We start from the raw sequence: 15251 nt of genomic DNA on the forward strand, positions 1-15251 counted from the left end.
ACAATCTTCGAGGGTCATTATTTTAAAACCTTACAATAAGCTATTAGAACTGCAAGGATACCAAATGCTTTAATGGATATGCTTGTTCTCTTGCAATACTATCGAGAGAGTAAGTTACATTAATACTTTTTGAAATTGCTTTTGGAATTGTAGCATCATAATGAATATTCTTATTTTGCTCCTGTATATTTTTACATTGTTGTATGAATATTATGTCCTATTCAGCACTCGACAGTTTTTATGAACATTTTATTTCACGCTTATTTAAAAAATTCTAAACTCACGTGGAGTTTTGAAAAGTACATTGCTACTGGGCTACTTTTACACAGGTTACCAATAATTGATTCTTACCGCTGAAGCTGTGGGCTGCAATATTTGCGAGGTTGGAGCAGCTGTGGCTGCTGTCAATGTCTGCACAGTTCTCTGTTGTGTTCCTGGTTGGACTGTTGTTGCTGTAGATGTTGCTCCACTTATTACAATCTGGGACTGCAAGAAACATTAAAGTATTTTTTTTGTGATGCAGTGAAATGTGGGAGCTAATTCAAGTACGGCAAGGTCTTACTGATGGGAAGATGTTTAACTACTAAAACAGCACTGGGCCTGTACTCGATGGAGTTTAGAAGGATGGCGGAGGACCTCATTGAAACTTACCGAATTGTGAAAGACTTCGATAGAGTGGATGTGGAGAGGATATTTCCACTAGTGGGAGTGTCTAGGACTTGAGGTCATAGCCTCAGAATTAAAGGACATTCCTTTAGGAAGGAGATGAGAAGGAATTTCTTTAATTAGAGGATGGTGAATCTGTGGAATTCTTTGCCATGGAAGGCTGTGGACGCCGTCAATGAATATTTTTAAGGCAGAGATAATTAGATTCTTGATTTGTAAGGGTGTCAGGGGTTATGGGTAGAAGGCAGGAGAATGGGGTTAGGAGGGAGAGATAGATCAGCTATGATTGAAAGGTGGAGTAGACCTGATGGGCCGAATAGCCAAATTCTGCTCCAATCACATGACTGAAAACATATGAATTACAGATAGATATTGTCTGATACTTCTCATCCTTGATGTCTGCCCCAAATGAGAGGGAGCTCAGCAAAAGTATCTCTCGTGGTTTGTTTTCCCTTGGGACCGCACTGTAGTGGCAAATGTGTGTCAGAAAGAGGGATCGCAAATTATTGTTATGGATGATTAGAGACAGTGTTAGTAGAAAAAAAGTATATTGCATAATTAGGATTTGCATGGCATAATTTAATACATTGATTCTGGCAATTACATATAATTATTTTCAGTTTAATTGAAACATTATCTCATGTTCTGGACAGCAACATAAGAACAGGAAGTTGGTCATTCAGTTCCTACAGCTTGTTTCATCATTCAAGAGCATGTGAATCTGTATTGTAATTCCATCTACCAGAGTAGCTCTGTATCCTTGTACACTCTAGACAGCAAAATGAAGTGCAGCAGGTGGCCTTCCCATATGCATTAACATCACATTTATTTTGCAACCCAGTGTTAAACTACAAGCTGGTCCTGGCTTATGGAATCAGAATCATAGTATGATTGGTCCCACACAATGTGCAATACAATTTATGTGTGTAAACTGCAGTTTTTGTTTCCCCTCTTCACCGAATCCAACGCTTGTCTGAATCTCAATATTGTTGCCTTTTTTTCCCCTCCGCTGAAACTAAATTTATTGTATGAATTGAACAATCTGATTTGGTACAATACCTGTACAGTAGGAGGTCGCTGAAGTGCTGTTGTCACTTGCACTGCCGTCTGTGTCTGGGAAACTGGTTTGATGATTGTAGGTGTTACTTGCCGTGCAATTATTTGTGTTCCTGGTGCCTAGAAATGATATTGGAGGAACAAAACATTGAGGCCAGTTTGTGCCATCGTATATAGAGCATACTCATTTTAATAATCACTAAAATAATTTAAAATATAAAATGAACTTTTACTTTTAATATTTCATAAGTTTAGAATCTGTTCCCTTTTAAAATCAGTCACTAAATATTAGTGTTGTTAAAAATTTGTATTCTACAAAAGACAACCTAACAATACAATACCATATTTATAACGAGAAGAAATTATTTATGCATACATTTCCACCATCTCAGAAAACAGAAGATTGTACAGAGTCCAGAGAACAAAATAGTTACACCAGTTAATTTGCTGTTGAAGAAGCGGACTTTCAAAAATGTAAGTTAAATTTAAGTTTGGAAGTTTAACTACCCCAACAGTCGATGTTGAAATACACAGATTAATAAATAAACATCCTTTATTTAAAGAAATGTGCCTATCTACAATGCCTTACAACTATTTGGAACTCTTTAATGTACATTTTCAGCACCTCGGAGAGTGGACAGATGTGAGAAGTTTGAGGGGAGAAATGTGATAAATTTCCTCTCTTAAGGACATTGACTAATGAGTTAGGTTTTTCTGATCATTGGTAGTTATGTTTTCTCCTGACAACAACCCAAAACTTGTGAATTCCATTTCATGCCTCGCTATGGTTTGATTTGAATTCATGAGATCAAAGCTGCTAGTTGAGTATCACATCATCAAAATACTAATCCAGACATCAAATTAATATCAAATGTTAAAAAAAATCAGATTCGAGAAATTCCCTATAAGATGATTTATCACTATTGTCTATTTATTTGGTTCAAATCTAACTGGATAGATTTGTTTTAAAATCCAAACGGAGTATGGAAAAGTTGAAGGAAATTCAATTAAAGCCAACAACAAAATGAAGAGTAAAAATGCACACGGTGCGGGGGAATATTCAGCGGTTCAGGCAGCATCTACGATGTGTGTCTGCTTTTGTAAACCAGCATTTAAAGTTCCTTGTGTCAACAATATATGTGTAGATATATTTGTGGAAGGATAAATGAGTGCATGTGTTACCGAATAAACTGATATTGATCTGTGAAGAAATAACCTTTTCATCGATTTATTTTGACTATTTCATTATCACGTTTAACAGATTTTATAAAGCACACACAATACTCATTTTCCTCCACAATGATGCCTCACAAGCGGAGTTCTTCCACCAGTTTATTTTTTGCTCAAGATTCCTGAACCCACAGTCTCTTATGTCACCACGGAAAAGTTAATCTGGTCATGGATGAGTACACCTCTTCAAGCAGTGATCACTAATATAAAAGCCAGGCTATTGTACATCACAAAACCCCAAATTAGTATACCAAACATATTAAATCTAATTGAGGACTTTGGATCTTTCTCAGGATACAGAATAAATTGGAATAAAAGTGAAATTATGTCGATAAAACCGAAAGACTCAACACATCTCTTAAAATTCCCCTTTAAAATAGCTACAGAAAAATTTAAATATTTGGGAATTGAAATTACTAGAAATTATCAAGCTATGTTTAATGCCAATTATAGTCCCTTACTTAAGAAATTAAATACTTTAATCAAATTCTGGAAAAAGCTCCCGATGTCTTTAATAGGTCGAATAAATGCCATAAAAATGATCTTTCTACCACAAATCCTATATTTATTTCAATCAATCCCTATATACCTTCCAAAAATGTTTTTCAAAAAACTGGACTCAGACATCACAAATTTTATATGGGACTATAAATCCCACAGAATACAAAGAACACATCTGAGCAAACCCAAAGAGCTGGGTGGTCTAGCACTCCCTAAATTTATGTACTATAATTGGGCAGTAAATATTAAAAATATGATTCACCTGCTGGACAACTCTGCCCAGCAGGTGGACTGGATTGTAATGGAGAGAGAGGACTGCTCCCCGTGTAATATAGGAGCGATTCTCCTCTCACCAATGAACCTGAATGACACAAATTACAATAAAAATCCAATTATACATAGCACAATTAGAACTTGGAAACAAATAAAACAGAATCTAAAATTAAGAAATTTATCTCTTTTATCTCCAATAGTTAATAATCCGTCGTTTAAACCCTCTATTATAGATAAATAATTTACACAATGGGAAAGAATAGGAATCAAAACGCTTGGAGACTTGTATGAATTTGGAAAATTACTATCATTCCAACAATTACAATTGAAATATAATTTGAGAAATAATCAATATTTTAAATATTTTCAAATATGTGACTATCTGAAAAAATATATAAAAGACTATCATAATATGCCTCCAGACTTACTGGACGAAGCAATGAAGACAAAGGCCGAATCAGCAAACTTAATATCATACTTATATAACACTATTTTAAATATAGAAATACCTACAACTGACGGTATTAGAAGAGACTGGGAACAAGAACTAGCTATAAAAATTTCAAAAGAGAGCTGGGATAAACACTTACTATATGCGCATAAATGCTCGATTAACGTAAGACATACTCTAATTCAATTCAAAACATTACATAGACTATACTATGCAAAAACCAAAATAAATAAACTTTTCCATAACGTCTCACCCATTTGTGATAAATGCCAGTCTCAAGAAGCTACCATAGCGCACTCTTTTGTTTTTTGTATAAAAATTCAAGAATTCTGGACCAAAATCTTTGAAATCTTCACAAAATTATTTAAAATAAAACTGATACCAAAAGCAGAATGGATTATCTTTGGAATAATGGAAGGTAGCCCTGAACTAAACGTGTTTCAAAAGAATTTATTTAATTACGGGCTAATAACGGGAAAAAAGCTTATACAGTACTCAAATTCTGGAAAAACTCGCCTATACCAACAATAAATATGTGGATTTCAAATATGTTCGAAACATTACACCTGGAAGATATGAGACTCCTCCTTGCAGGCCAAGCAGACCACTTTCAAAAGACGTGGTCTGCATTTATTGACTTACTACAAGTATAAGGTGCAACAGTAATTTAAAAAATAAATGGTGCCAGGATCTGGTAACGGGGATGAAAAATATGAAGTTGGTATATCCCCTTTTTCGTGTTTTTTTTTATAATAGAGCAATTGTTTTTCTTTCTTTCTTTCTTTCCTAGGGTCTATTTCTTAACTTTCTTCTCTAACTCTTTTTCTAACGAGCTTTTTTTTTCCCAACACTTTCTCGCACTATCACGACTCTTTCACACTTTCCTTACTTCCTTTATTTCTATCTTTCTTAAAGCTCAAAAAATGAAGGGGTACAACAAATGTAATAAGATATATGTGGTGTGTACTACTGTAACTTATTGTACTTTTAATAAATAAAAAAATAAAAAATAAATACAAAATAAAAGCCAGGCTAACAATCCAAGTGTGTATATTTTTGAAAGTCTGCTTCTTCATCAGCAAATTATCTGGTATTACTTTTTTGTTCCCTGGTCACTATACAATCTTTCCCATTTTCTTTTGATATGGTGGGAATATATACAAAAACGTTTCTAGTTAAAAATATCACATTATTTTGTTAAAGAAAGAACTGCAGATGCTGGAAAATCGAAGGTGCACAAAAATGCTGGAGAAACTCAGTGGGTGAGGCAGCATCTATGGAGCGTAGGAATTGGTGACGTTTTGGGTCAAAACCCTTTTTCAAACTGATGTGGTGGGGGGGGCGGGAAGAAGAAAGGAAAAGGTGGAGACAGTGGGCTGATGGAGAAGTGGGAAGGGAAGGAGAAGATGGGAGAAAGCAAGGATTACCTGAAATTGGTGAAGTCAATGTTCATACCGCTGGGGTGTAAACAACCCAAGCGAAATATGAGGTGCTGCTCCTCCAATTTGCGGTGGGACTCACTCTGGCCATGGAGGAAGCTCAGGACAGAAAGGTCGGATTCAGAATGGGAGGGGGAGTTGAAGTGCTGAGCCACCGGGAGATCAGGTTGGTTAATGCGAGCTGTGCGGAGGTGTTGGGCGAAGCAATCGCCAAGCAGTGGATGTAATAGGTGAGGTTGGAGGAGGTGCAGGTGAACCAGAGGTGAGGCAGAGGTTCACCTGCACCTCCTCCAACCTCATCTATTGCATCTGCTGCTCTAGGTGTCAACTGCTCTATATCGGTGAGACCATGCGCAGGCTTGGCGATCGCTTCGCTTTCTCCCTCCTTCCCCTCCCCAGCTCTCCCCACAGCCCACTGTCTCCGCCTCTTCCTTTCTACTTCCCGCCCCCCTCCCAACCCCCACATCAGTCTGAAGAGGGATCTCGACCCGAAACGTCATCTATTCCTTCACTCCAAAGATGCTGCCTCACCCGCTGAGTTTCTCCAGCATTTTTGTCTACATTATTTTGTTAAATTATTTATTGTAGAACCCAAATTTTTAATAACACTTCAATATTGAAATCGAGTGGTGGCGCCATCAAGTGTGGTTGCCTAGCCTACAGCTGTCTGTCCTTTCATTCTTTTTGTTATTTTTGTCTGTTTTTAAAAATTTTGGGAGATCTTTTAGTCTTTTTTTATGTAGGGGGAGAGGGGGATGAGGGGGAAACTGTTTTCTTGGTCACTTCCTGGTCGAGGATGCGACTATTCTCTGAGTCGCATCTTCCTACCAGAGACCGGCCAGAGCCTCAGCTTCAGCAGCGGCGGTACAGCACTGGATTCCATCGCGGAGCGAGTGATTCCTTAGCGGGGTCGCCGTGTTCGAGCTCTGGAGTGCTGGGACTGCCGACTTTGACACTGTGGAGCTCTGGAACTTCCAGCCGCTGGCGGCGCTGACTTTCCAGCCGTGGGTGGCGCTGACGCTGACTTTAACATCGCCAATCCCTGGGATCTCTCGCCGAGGTCGCCAGCATTGAATCTCCGCCCAGCTCGGCCTGTGAACTTCGGAAGCTGCGGTCTCTGGTAGGAAGCGGCCGATTCGGAGGCTCCAGCCCGCTGAGAGTGTTCGAGGGCTTGAAACATCAGGCCCGTAGCGGCGACTGTGAAGGCATCAATAGGCCCCGACCATGGGTGAACTGAGGAAGTGGACTGAACTTTGGTGCCTTCCCTCACAGAGGGAAACGTTGATTCCGCTATGGGGGGATGTTTTTTATGTTTTTTGTTAAATTCTAAAGTGTTACGTTTATCTTATTTGTGTGCTGCATGGTAACTCAAATTTCACTGCACCAATTGGTGTATGACAATAAATGTCCTTTGTCCTTTGATATTTAGTTCATGATTTTATTCTTTTTAAAAGGGATCAGTTTCTAAACATGAAATATCAGAAGTAAATACAAAGCGGAAAAGTGAACAAGCTCCTGGTTATGAGCCACCCAACACATTTGACTCTGAAATCATGACTCAAAGTAGATTCTACATTGTATATTCGACTTGCCTGGTCAGCAAAAAAAGCTAAGCTGTGTCAACTGATCTAATTGCTCAAATGAGATAAATATATTGGAATATTTTAATGGGAATCCAACACAAAACATTTTTAAGACTACATTTTAAGAAACATAGACTTCAAAATAAGACTTCTTGCAATTGTGTATGTAATTCTTAAGGGTCTATTTATTCACGACGCATATAACATGGTCACACATTTTCAAATGATTTCAGCATGCAATAGGATAACTTATGGGCCTGTCCCACAGGGGTTTTTTCAGCGGACTGCCGACGACTGTCATGTTGCCGGCAGTCGCCTGAAAAACCAACAACTGGAGCGGCGACTGTCAGAGTGGAACACACACACAAACACATCGCTTCCTTCGCCAGCCCTTTATGCAGGCGGGGGACAGGGCAAGCGGGGGAGCAATATCTAAAACAATTCACACGGTGCAAAGCCAAGGTGATACAGACACACACCTGATGACCAGGAAGGTTGGCGCTGTAATTAAGACGGCTAGCACAGTGTACGGTAAGTCCTTTAAAAGGTGGGGGGGGAGGGGAAGGGGAGAGAAGGTGGAGACAACTTTTAATAAGCCAGAGATACATGGCTGTGAAGCTCGGCGGACATTTAACATTACCGGTCGTTATCCTTGGTTCTGAAAACTACTGCTTAACTTTTTTTCCCCAATGAGCCAATGAAATTCACCGGTCAGCACCAGCTACAACCTACGAGAACCTCCGAGAACCTTCAACCTCCTGGCAACCCACTAGGACTTCCTGGCGACCCACCTACGGCACGAGAAATCTCGCTGTTCTCCATGGCGGCTTCATTCTAGTCGGCACTAATTTTACAACATGTTGCAAAATTTGCGGTGACCATAATAAGGCCGCGACTAGTTCCCAGAATGCGGGAACTCCTCGCGACCATGAAGGCGACTCCCCGGCAACTACCCGCGAACATGTGGCGACTGCATAGTCTCCTGCAGTCGCCTAAAAAATCGTCTAAGTGGGACAGGACCATTACTTGTGTAACTATTTGTACTCAAGAATTTTTAGTGGTATCATTCAGGGCTATTAAGTTACCCCTAAAAGTTACTGATCATGAAATTTGATATACCTTTATTAAAGGTTTTATTATTAATGAACCAAGTCAAACTTAGATAATAATGATCAAGATTAAAGGCTATTTAAAATGTCAAGAAAGCATAGTTTAGATTTGTAGACTTAAATGTTACAACATTCTACAGCTACACTGAAAAGGAACAAAGTGTAGTTATGTAATGCCAGAATTAGCTTTGAGTGAAGCCTACTGCATACAACACCTGCAAAGTGGGTTTGGTTACAATAGCACTGATCTATCAAACAATCTAATACACATTTCTAAGAACATACTAAAATTATTCTAGATGATTGCTATAAGTAATTTAAAACATTTTTTTTTCAGAACCAGAGAGTTTTCGATGGCATGTAAAGATCGTAACAATCCACGTCAATTGGTTATTACGTCATAAGCATGAGCGGAAAAGAATAGATAATTTTTATTTTAAAATCAAATTTATTGTCATGTGCACAAGTACGATGAGATACAGGTTCCGATGAAAATCTTGCTTGCAGTTTAGATTAATTTAGAGATACAGCGTGGAAACAGGTCCTTCAGCCCACCGAGTCTACACCGACCAACGATCCCTGAACATTAACACTACTTTACAAACACGAGGGACGATTTACACTTATATCAAGCCAATTTACCTACAAACCTGTACGCCTTTGGAGTGTGGAAGGAAACCGATCTTGGAGAAAACCCACGCGGTCACAGGGAGAACGTACAAACTCCATACAGACAGCATCCGCAGTCAGGATTGAACCTGGGTCTCTGGTGCTGCAAGCGCTGTAAGGCAGCAACTCTTCCGCTGCGCCATCGTGCCGCCCCAAGTAGCATCATAGGCACATTCAACAGTAGTGCCAGTGGTGGTTCGTAGTGTTCTGATGCAGAGGTAGAATTAGGGTTATGCAGGTCGGTTCAAGAATCTAATGGTTTTAGAAAAGTAGCTGTTCCTAAACTAGTGGTGTGAGACGTCTGTACTTCTTATCCAATGGTAGCAATGAAAAGAAGGCATGGCGTGGATCCTTGATGATAGATGTCACCTTCTTGAGGCAGTGCCCCGAGTACATGCTTCCCATGGTGGGGAAGGATGGACTGGTATCCACCACTCTCTGCAGCTTCATGTTTCTGTGGTTTGGAATTGCTGTACCAGGCCACGATGCAACCAGTCAGGATACTTGCTACTGTACATATGTAGAACTTTGTTAAGAGCATTCGGTGAATCTCAAGATCTGTTAATGCCTCATAATTTGAAGCTGCTAACGCTCTCCACCACTGACCCTCCAGGGGTCTGCTTACTTCCCCTTTCTGAAGTCAACAATTAGTTCCTTGGTTGTGTTGATGTTGAGTCAGAGTTTGGTGTTATGGCACAACTTAACCAAGTGTTCCATCTCTCTCCTAAAAGCTGAATGATCTCCACCTGTAATTTGGCTAAAAACAGTGGTGACATCGGTAAATTTGTATAAGACATTGCAGTTGTGCTTAGCCACGCATTGATAGGTGGAAGGAGACAGTAAAAAGGGGCTAAGCACAACCTGGAGGAGTATTAATGTTGATGGTCAGGGGGGAGGAGATGTTATCGATCTCCATTGATTTGTGATTGCTGAAGAGGAAGTCAAGCATCCAATTGCAAAGGGAGATACAGCGGCCCATGTCTTTCAACTTGGTGATGGGTTTGGAGGGATGATTGTGCTGAATGCTGAGCTGTAGTCGATGAAGAGCAAGCTGACAGATGTGTTCCTATTGTCCAGTTGATCCAGAACAGAGATAGCATCTACCGTTGACTGGTTGTGGTTAAAGGCAAATTGAAGTGGATCTAGGGCACTTCTGAGGCAAGAGTTGATTCACACCATAACCAACCTCCAAAGCACTCATTAAGGCGGACCTAAGTGTTACCAGAAGATCGTCGTTGAGGCAGATCACCTTGATCTTCTTGGGCACAGGCATGGAATCACCCTATCTGTGATGCCATAGTCCACATAGTCTCTCCGGACTCTCGGTGGCCTTTCAGTGATTGTACCTGTACTTCATGCATGATGCTGGATTGCCAGTCATAAATGTAAAAGATCTAACCCTTAGCAGATTATGAATCTCCCGGTTCACATGGGGTTTTGGTTGGAGAAGACTTGGAATGCTTTTATATGTACACAATTGCTTGTGTGTTTCTTTCTGAAGTCCATGATGACAGTGGCACATTCATCCGGTCTGCTGATGAATCCTTGAACATGGCACAGTACACCAATTCGAGGCAGTCCTGTATCACTACACTGCCTCATCTGATGAACACTTTGTAATCCCCTTCACCAGTGCCGCGCTCTTCAAACTGTCTGTGTGCAGGAAGAAGCACAGCCGGGTCAGATATTCTATATTGCGGGCGAGGGACGGTGTGGTCGAGGTTCCTGGTGGTGGTATTGTAGAGGTCGACTGTGTTAGGTGCTCTGGTGTTGAAGATGACACATTAATGGTAGTTCGGCAGATATTCTTTCAAGCTAACCTGGCTGAAGTCCCCAGCAATGATGAGGAAGACTCTGGGTTACGCTATTCCATGCTAGTTGATCGCAATGCTCAATTCCTCAAGTGCTGGCTTCAAGAGGCAGGCTGTAGACTGCAGTCGGGATGATGGCAGAGAACTCTGCTGGCAGGCAGAATGTTCAGTACTGAACTACCAAATGTTCCAGATTAGGGGAATGGGACAAGACCACAAAACATTTATCACAAAGCAGATGCCACTGCCTTTTCAATTTCCTGACACCTGCATTTGGTCCATTCGGGCTGGAGCTATGTCTGGAGAGTTGGAGATGAGCCATGTCTCTGTGAAGCAGAGTACAAAACAGTCCCATATGTCCCTCTGATGCAGCAACCTTGCTTTCACGCCTTCTATTTTGTTCGATAACGATTGTACATTGGCCATAAGGATGCTCAGGAAAAATATGATGTACCCAGCCTAGGTTTTAAAAATATGATTAATCCCATTACAGACAACTTTCTGGTAAATTAAATCATTTTTACTCAGCACCATTATAGTGCCAAACCTTTAGTAGTTTGCATCCCACAAACAGCAGTCTTTCCTCGATACTTTCATGTTGTCAATTTGCAGATCACTTGGGGAAATGATAAGATACACTGGGTATCGCAGATAATGTCAAGATAATAGCTTGACATTGTAATGATCCTGCAGGGCCCAAGAGAAAATTTGACATGGAATTATCCAAACAAATAAAACACTCTGGGGAAAGAGATTTCAGTAGAGTTCTTTTCGGAGAAGAAAGTGAATTTGCAAGGATATCAGAGATCTATTTTTAAGTCCAAAACAAAGTGATTAAGTTGGAAAACCAAATGTGCAAGATAGAGATCTCAAGATTGTATTTTTATTCAGTTAAAGAAACTCTGTGCAGCGTTATGCATTCTTTACATATTCTATAATTTCTTATTAAAAATCAAAAGGCTACAGATGGAAATAAAGACAAAAAAGGCTGGAAATCACAGTAAGTCAGACAACAGGTGTGGAAAAAGTAGATTTGACATTTCAGGTTGATGACTCATTTCTCTTTCCGCTGTCTGATCTGCTGAAGATTTCTGTAATTATTTTAAAATTTGTATCACTCATCTGTGTACCATTGAGAAAGGTGCACGGTCAAGTAGATTGACAATTAGCATTCAGAAAGTGATTATATTTCTCAACTCTTATCAAATGATTTTTTTAAAGTTTGCATTATGAAAATGTTATTTACTTTAATTTCCTGGAATTTTCTAACATAAATTACTATTGCAGAATCACCTGCAAATATCCAGACTTCTATTTCCTATTTTTAGCAAATTTTTCTTGTACTCAGTTTAGTTTAGAGATACAGCGCAGAAACAGGCCCTTTGGCCCATCAAATGCGCACTGACCAGCGACCTCTGCACACTGGCACTTTCCTACATACGCTGGGGACAATTTACGAAAGACAATTAACCTGCAAATCTGTACGTCTTTGGACTGTGGGAAGAAACTGGAGCACCCCGAGAAAACCCACGTGGTCACAGGGAGAACGTACAAACTCCGTACAGACAGCACCCATAGTCAGAATCGAACCCTGGTCTCTGCTTGACATAACTTTACTGCTGTGGCACCTTGCCACCCTTACTTATAACACAAAAGGAAGCTATTTCATCCACGGGGCTGCGCTGACACTCAAGTTCAAGTTCGTTTATTGTCATGTGTCCCTGTATAGGAAAATGAAATCCTTGCTTTGCTTCAGCACACAGAACATAGTAGGATGCTATCCCATTACATCGTACTCCCCTCTCATTCCCCAGTACTCGACAACTTATTCTCTTTCACACATCAACGCACTTTCATTAACTTTTGATTTGGTTTATCATTAGCTTACATTAAAGGGCAGCTAACAGCAAATAATTTACCAGAATGTTTTTTGGGATGTGGTTGCAAACTGAACTGCTGGAGAAACTCAGGAGGTCAAACAGCATCTGTGGAGTGAAATGGACAGATGACCTTTTGGGTCAGGAATCTTCTTCAATCAGATGAAGGGTCTGGAACTAAAAAGGTTGTTTGTCCATTTTCCTCCACTGATGTTGCCTGACCCACCCCAAGCACTTCATTTTATTAGCTTTCAATTTCAGCACTTGCCGACTCTTGTGCTTTCAGCGACCAAAATAAACCATGTAAGTCAGAGACAATGTGCACACTCCGTACAGGCAGTGCCCAGCATTGAGATTTTGATATTGGGTCCCTAAGCTGTCATTCCTTTAAGATCAGAAAGACAATATGAGCAGTTGATTAATGTGCTAAGTTTATAAAAAATAAGGCTCTGGAAATATTCCTGTGCAGGGTAGAACCTATTTGGTTTGCCCTCATCAAGTAAATATAGTAAATAAGAGAGAGGGGAAGAGCAGCAAATCCCAACTGGAACTCTATTAACAAATCAATTCATATAATAATTGGATTTTGAGTATTACGTTTTAAATCACCAGGATCTTTTGTGAGGAACCCTCACTTCCTGGCAGTTAATGCTGATACATTCAAACAAATTATTGGCAAAACTATTTTTCATCATTCATTCGTTTAATACTATTTTGAAAGCAAATATTTTGAAATGTTATCAATAAACGTAAAATAAACTTAAAATAAAAGTCAGTATTATGAGTGTTCAATTAGAAGTCTCAAACTTATTTTCCAGGATACAATGCATAATATAAGTTAGGAAAATGTTTTAAAAATTAAAATTAACTTACATTTTGCGTTGATACCAACAGTTGTGTGTACTTCACATTCAGACAGGTCTATAGAATATTCTGGGAGATTGCACTACCTTAATATTTTTGACAATTAAAAAGGAATAAAATGTAATGGCAAAAGTTAAGCAGGCTAGGTCGTACCAAAATAACTGGACAAATCCAGTTTCCGAGCATGCTGCCGAGGCGTCTTTATCTTACCTGTACAGTTGAAATCTGAACTGGAGGAGCACTTGTAGGTGTGGCAGATCGTGAAGTGAGTGTCCCTTGAGACTGAGCTTGTGACTGCATCTGCTGAAGAGCTTGCTGAGGAATCAGTATCAACTGCCCGCTCTCGCTCCGAACAAGGACCATTCCTGGACATAGAAAAATATATATTTAGAAGTCCTATTTACCAAGATTCCAAATATAGGATATTTTCCTCCATTTTCTATCCTCGGCAAAATTTGTATTGGTTTGAGCAAGGTTGGCTTTATCCAAAATGTCATTAATCAAAACCTCCCTCCACCACTCACAAAGAAAAGGAACTGATACCATCTTGGACGATTTGTAGTGTCACAATCTCAGGAAATCCCCATGTACTTCACAGATAATTAACTACTTTTTAAGCATAAATTACTAGAGACAAATGTGATACCAATTTGCACAATGCAAAGTTCACAAATAGCAAATGCGATAAATAAACTGCTGGTAAAATGTTACATTAATGGGCGAGCGACCTACTGTTCTTTTGAGAAAATTATATGGAATCATTTACATCCACACAAGTTTATAGGTAGGAAATTCAAGTGGATAATACTGCAATATGCAGTGGAAAATGTATTTCCATAATAAAGACCACTTCTGATTCATTTAACGTAATTCCGTCTGACAGAGTACTTCCTGGGACTTATGACTTTTGCCAGCATGTACAAAATCTCCTAACAAGATGGCGGTGCTGCCTTAGCAGCTGCGGCTCGCCTGCAGTCCGTTTGTTTTTTCTTTTTTTTGTTGTTCTTTTGTCTTGTTTTCGTTAATATTTGGTTTATTAGGTTGTGTATGTGTGTGGGTGGGTGGGGGGGGGGGAAACGTGTTTTGGTCTCTTCCTTCGGGGGGATGCGACTTCTCTTGTCGTATCCCCCGTCTCCGCCTGCGCCGAGGCCTAATAGTGGAGCTGGTGGCCTCGGAGCTGGGGCAGCGTTCCAGCGGCGACCCGACCTCGGAGCTGTGGCGTTCCAGCGGCAGCGGCGACCCGACCTCGGAGCTGTGGCGTTGCAGCGGCAGCGGCGACCCGACCTCGGAGCTGTGGCATTCCAGCGGCAGCGGCAGTGGCGACCCGACCTCGGAGCTGTGGCGTTCCAGCGGCAGCCCGACCTCGGAGCTGTGGCGTTCCGGCGGCAGCGGCGGCCCGACCTCAGAGGAGTGGGGACGCTATTGGGGGCGCTATCGTCGGGAGCTCGCAGGTCACAGGTTGGTGACCTGTTTTTCCGGAGCTCCCGCAACAACAGCTTCGTCCGCTGTTATGGAGGGCGGCAGCTTCGGCAGCTTCGACCGCTCCGGGCCGCGGAGTTTGAACCGGCCCGTTCGCGGTGCTTGGTTTCAGCCGCGGGACTGACTTACCATCGCCCAGCGGGGTCACAACATCCGAAGCCTGGATCGCCTCGGCGCAGAGGGAGAATAAGGAGGGAAGAGACAAAGACTTTAAGATATTTGCCTTACATCACAGTGAAGAGG

At 40.8% G+C, this 15251-nt stretch overlaps 1 protein-coding gene across 1 annotated transcript in view; it reads right to left on the bottom strand.

The window, feature by feature from the left end:
- taf4 (TATA-box binding protein associated factor 4) overlaps positions 1 to 15251 on the bottom strand; it is a 105884-nt gene that overhangs the window by 40341 nt on the left and 50292 nt on the right. The window contains exons 2-4 of the mRNA XM_033041917.1: positions 13740 to 13894; positions 1726 to 1842; positions 352 to 486 (exon numbers count right to left, since the gene is read on the bottom strand). Coding sequence (XP_032897808.1) covers positions 352 to 486; positions 1726 to 1842; positions 13740 to 13894 — 407 coding nt within the window. The remainder of the gene's footprint in view (positions 1 to 351; positions 487 to 1725; positions 1843 to 13739; positions 13895 to 15251) is intronic.

Source organism: Amblyraja radiata, chromosome 23 (assembly GCF_010909765.2).
Source record: "Amblyraja radiata isolate CabotCenter1 chromosome 23, sAmbRad1.1.pri, whole genome shotgun sequence".
NCBI classification, from domain to species: Eukaryota; Metazoa; Chordata; class Chondrichthyes; order Rajiformes; family Rajidae; genus Amblyraja; species Amblyraja radiata.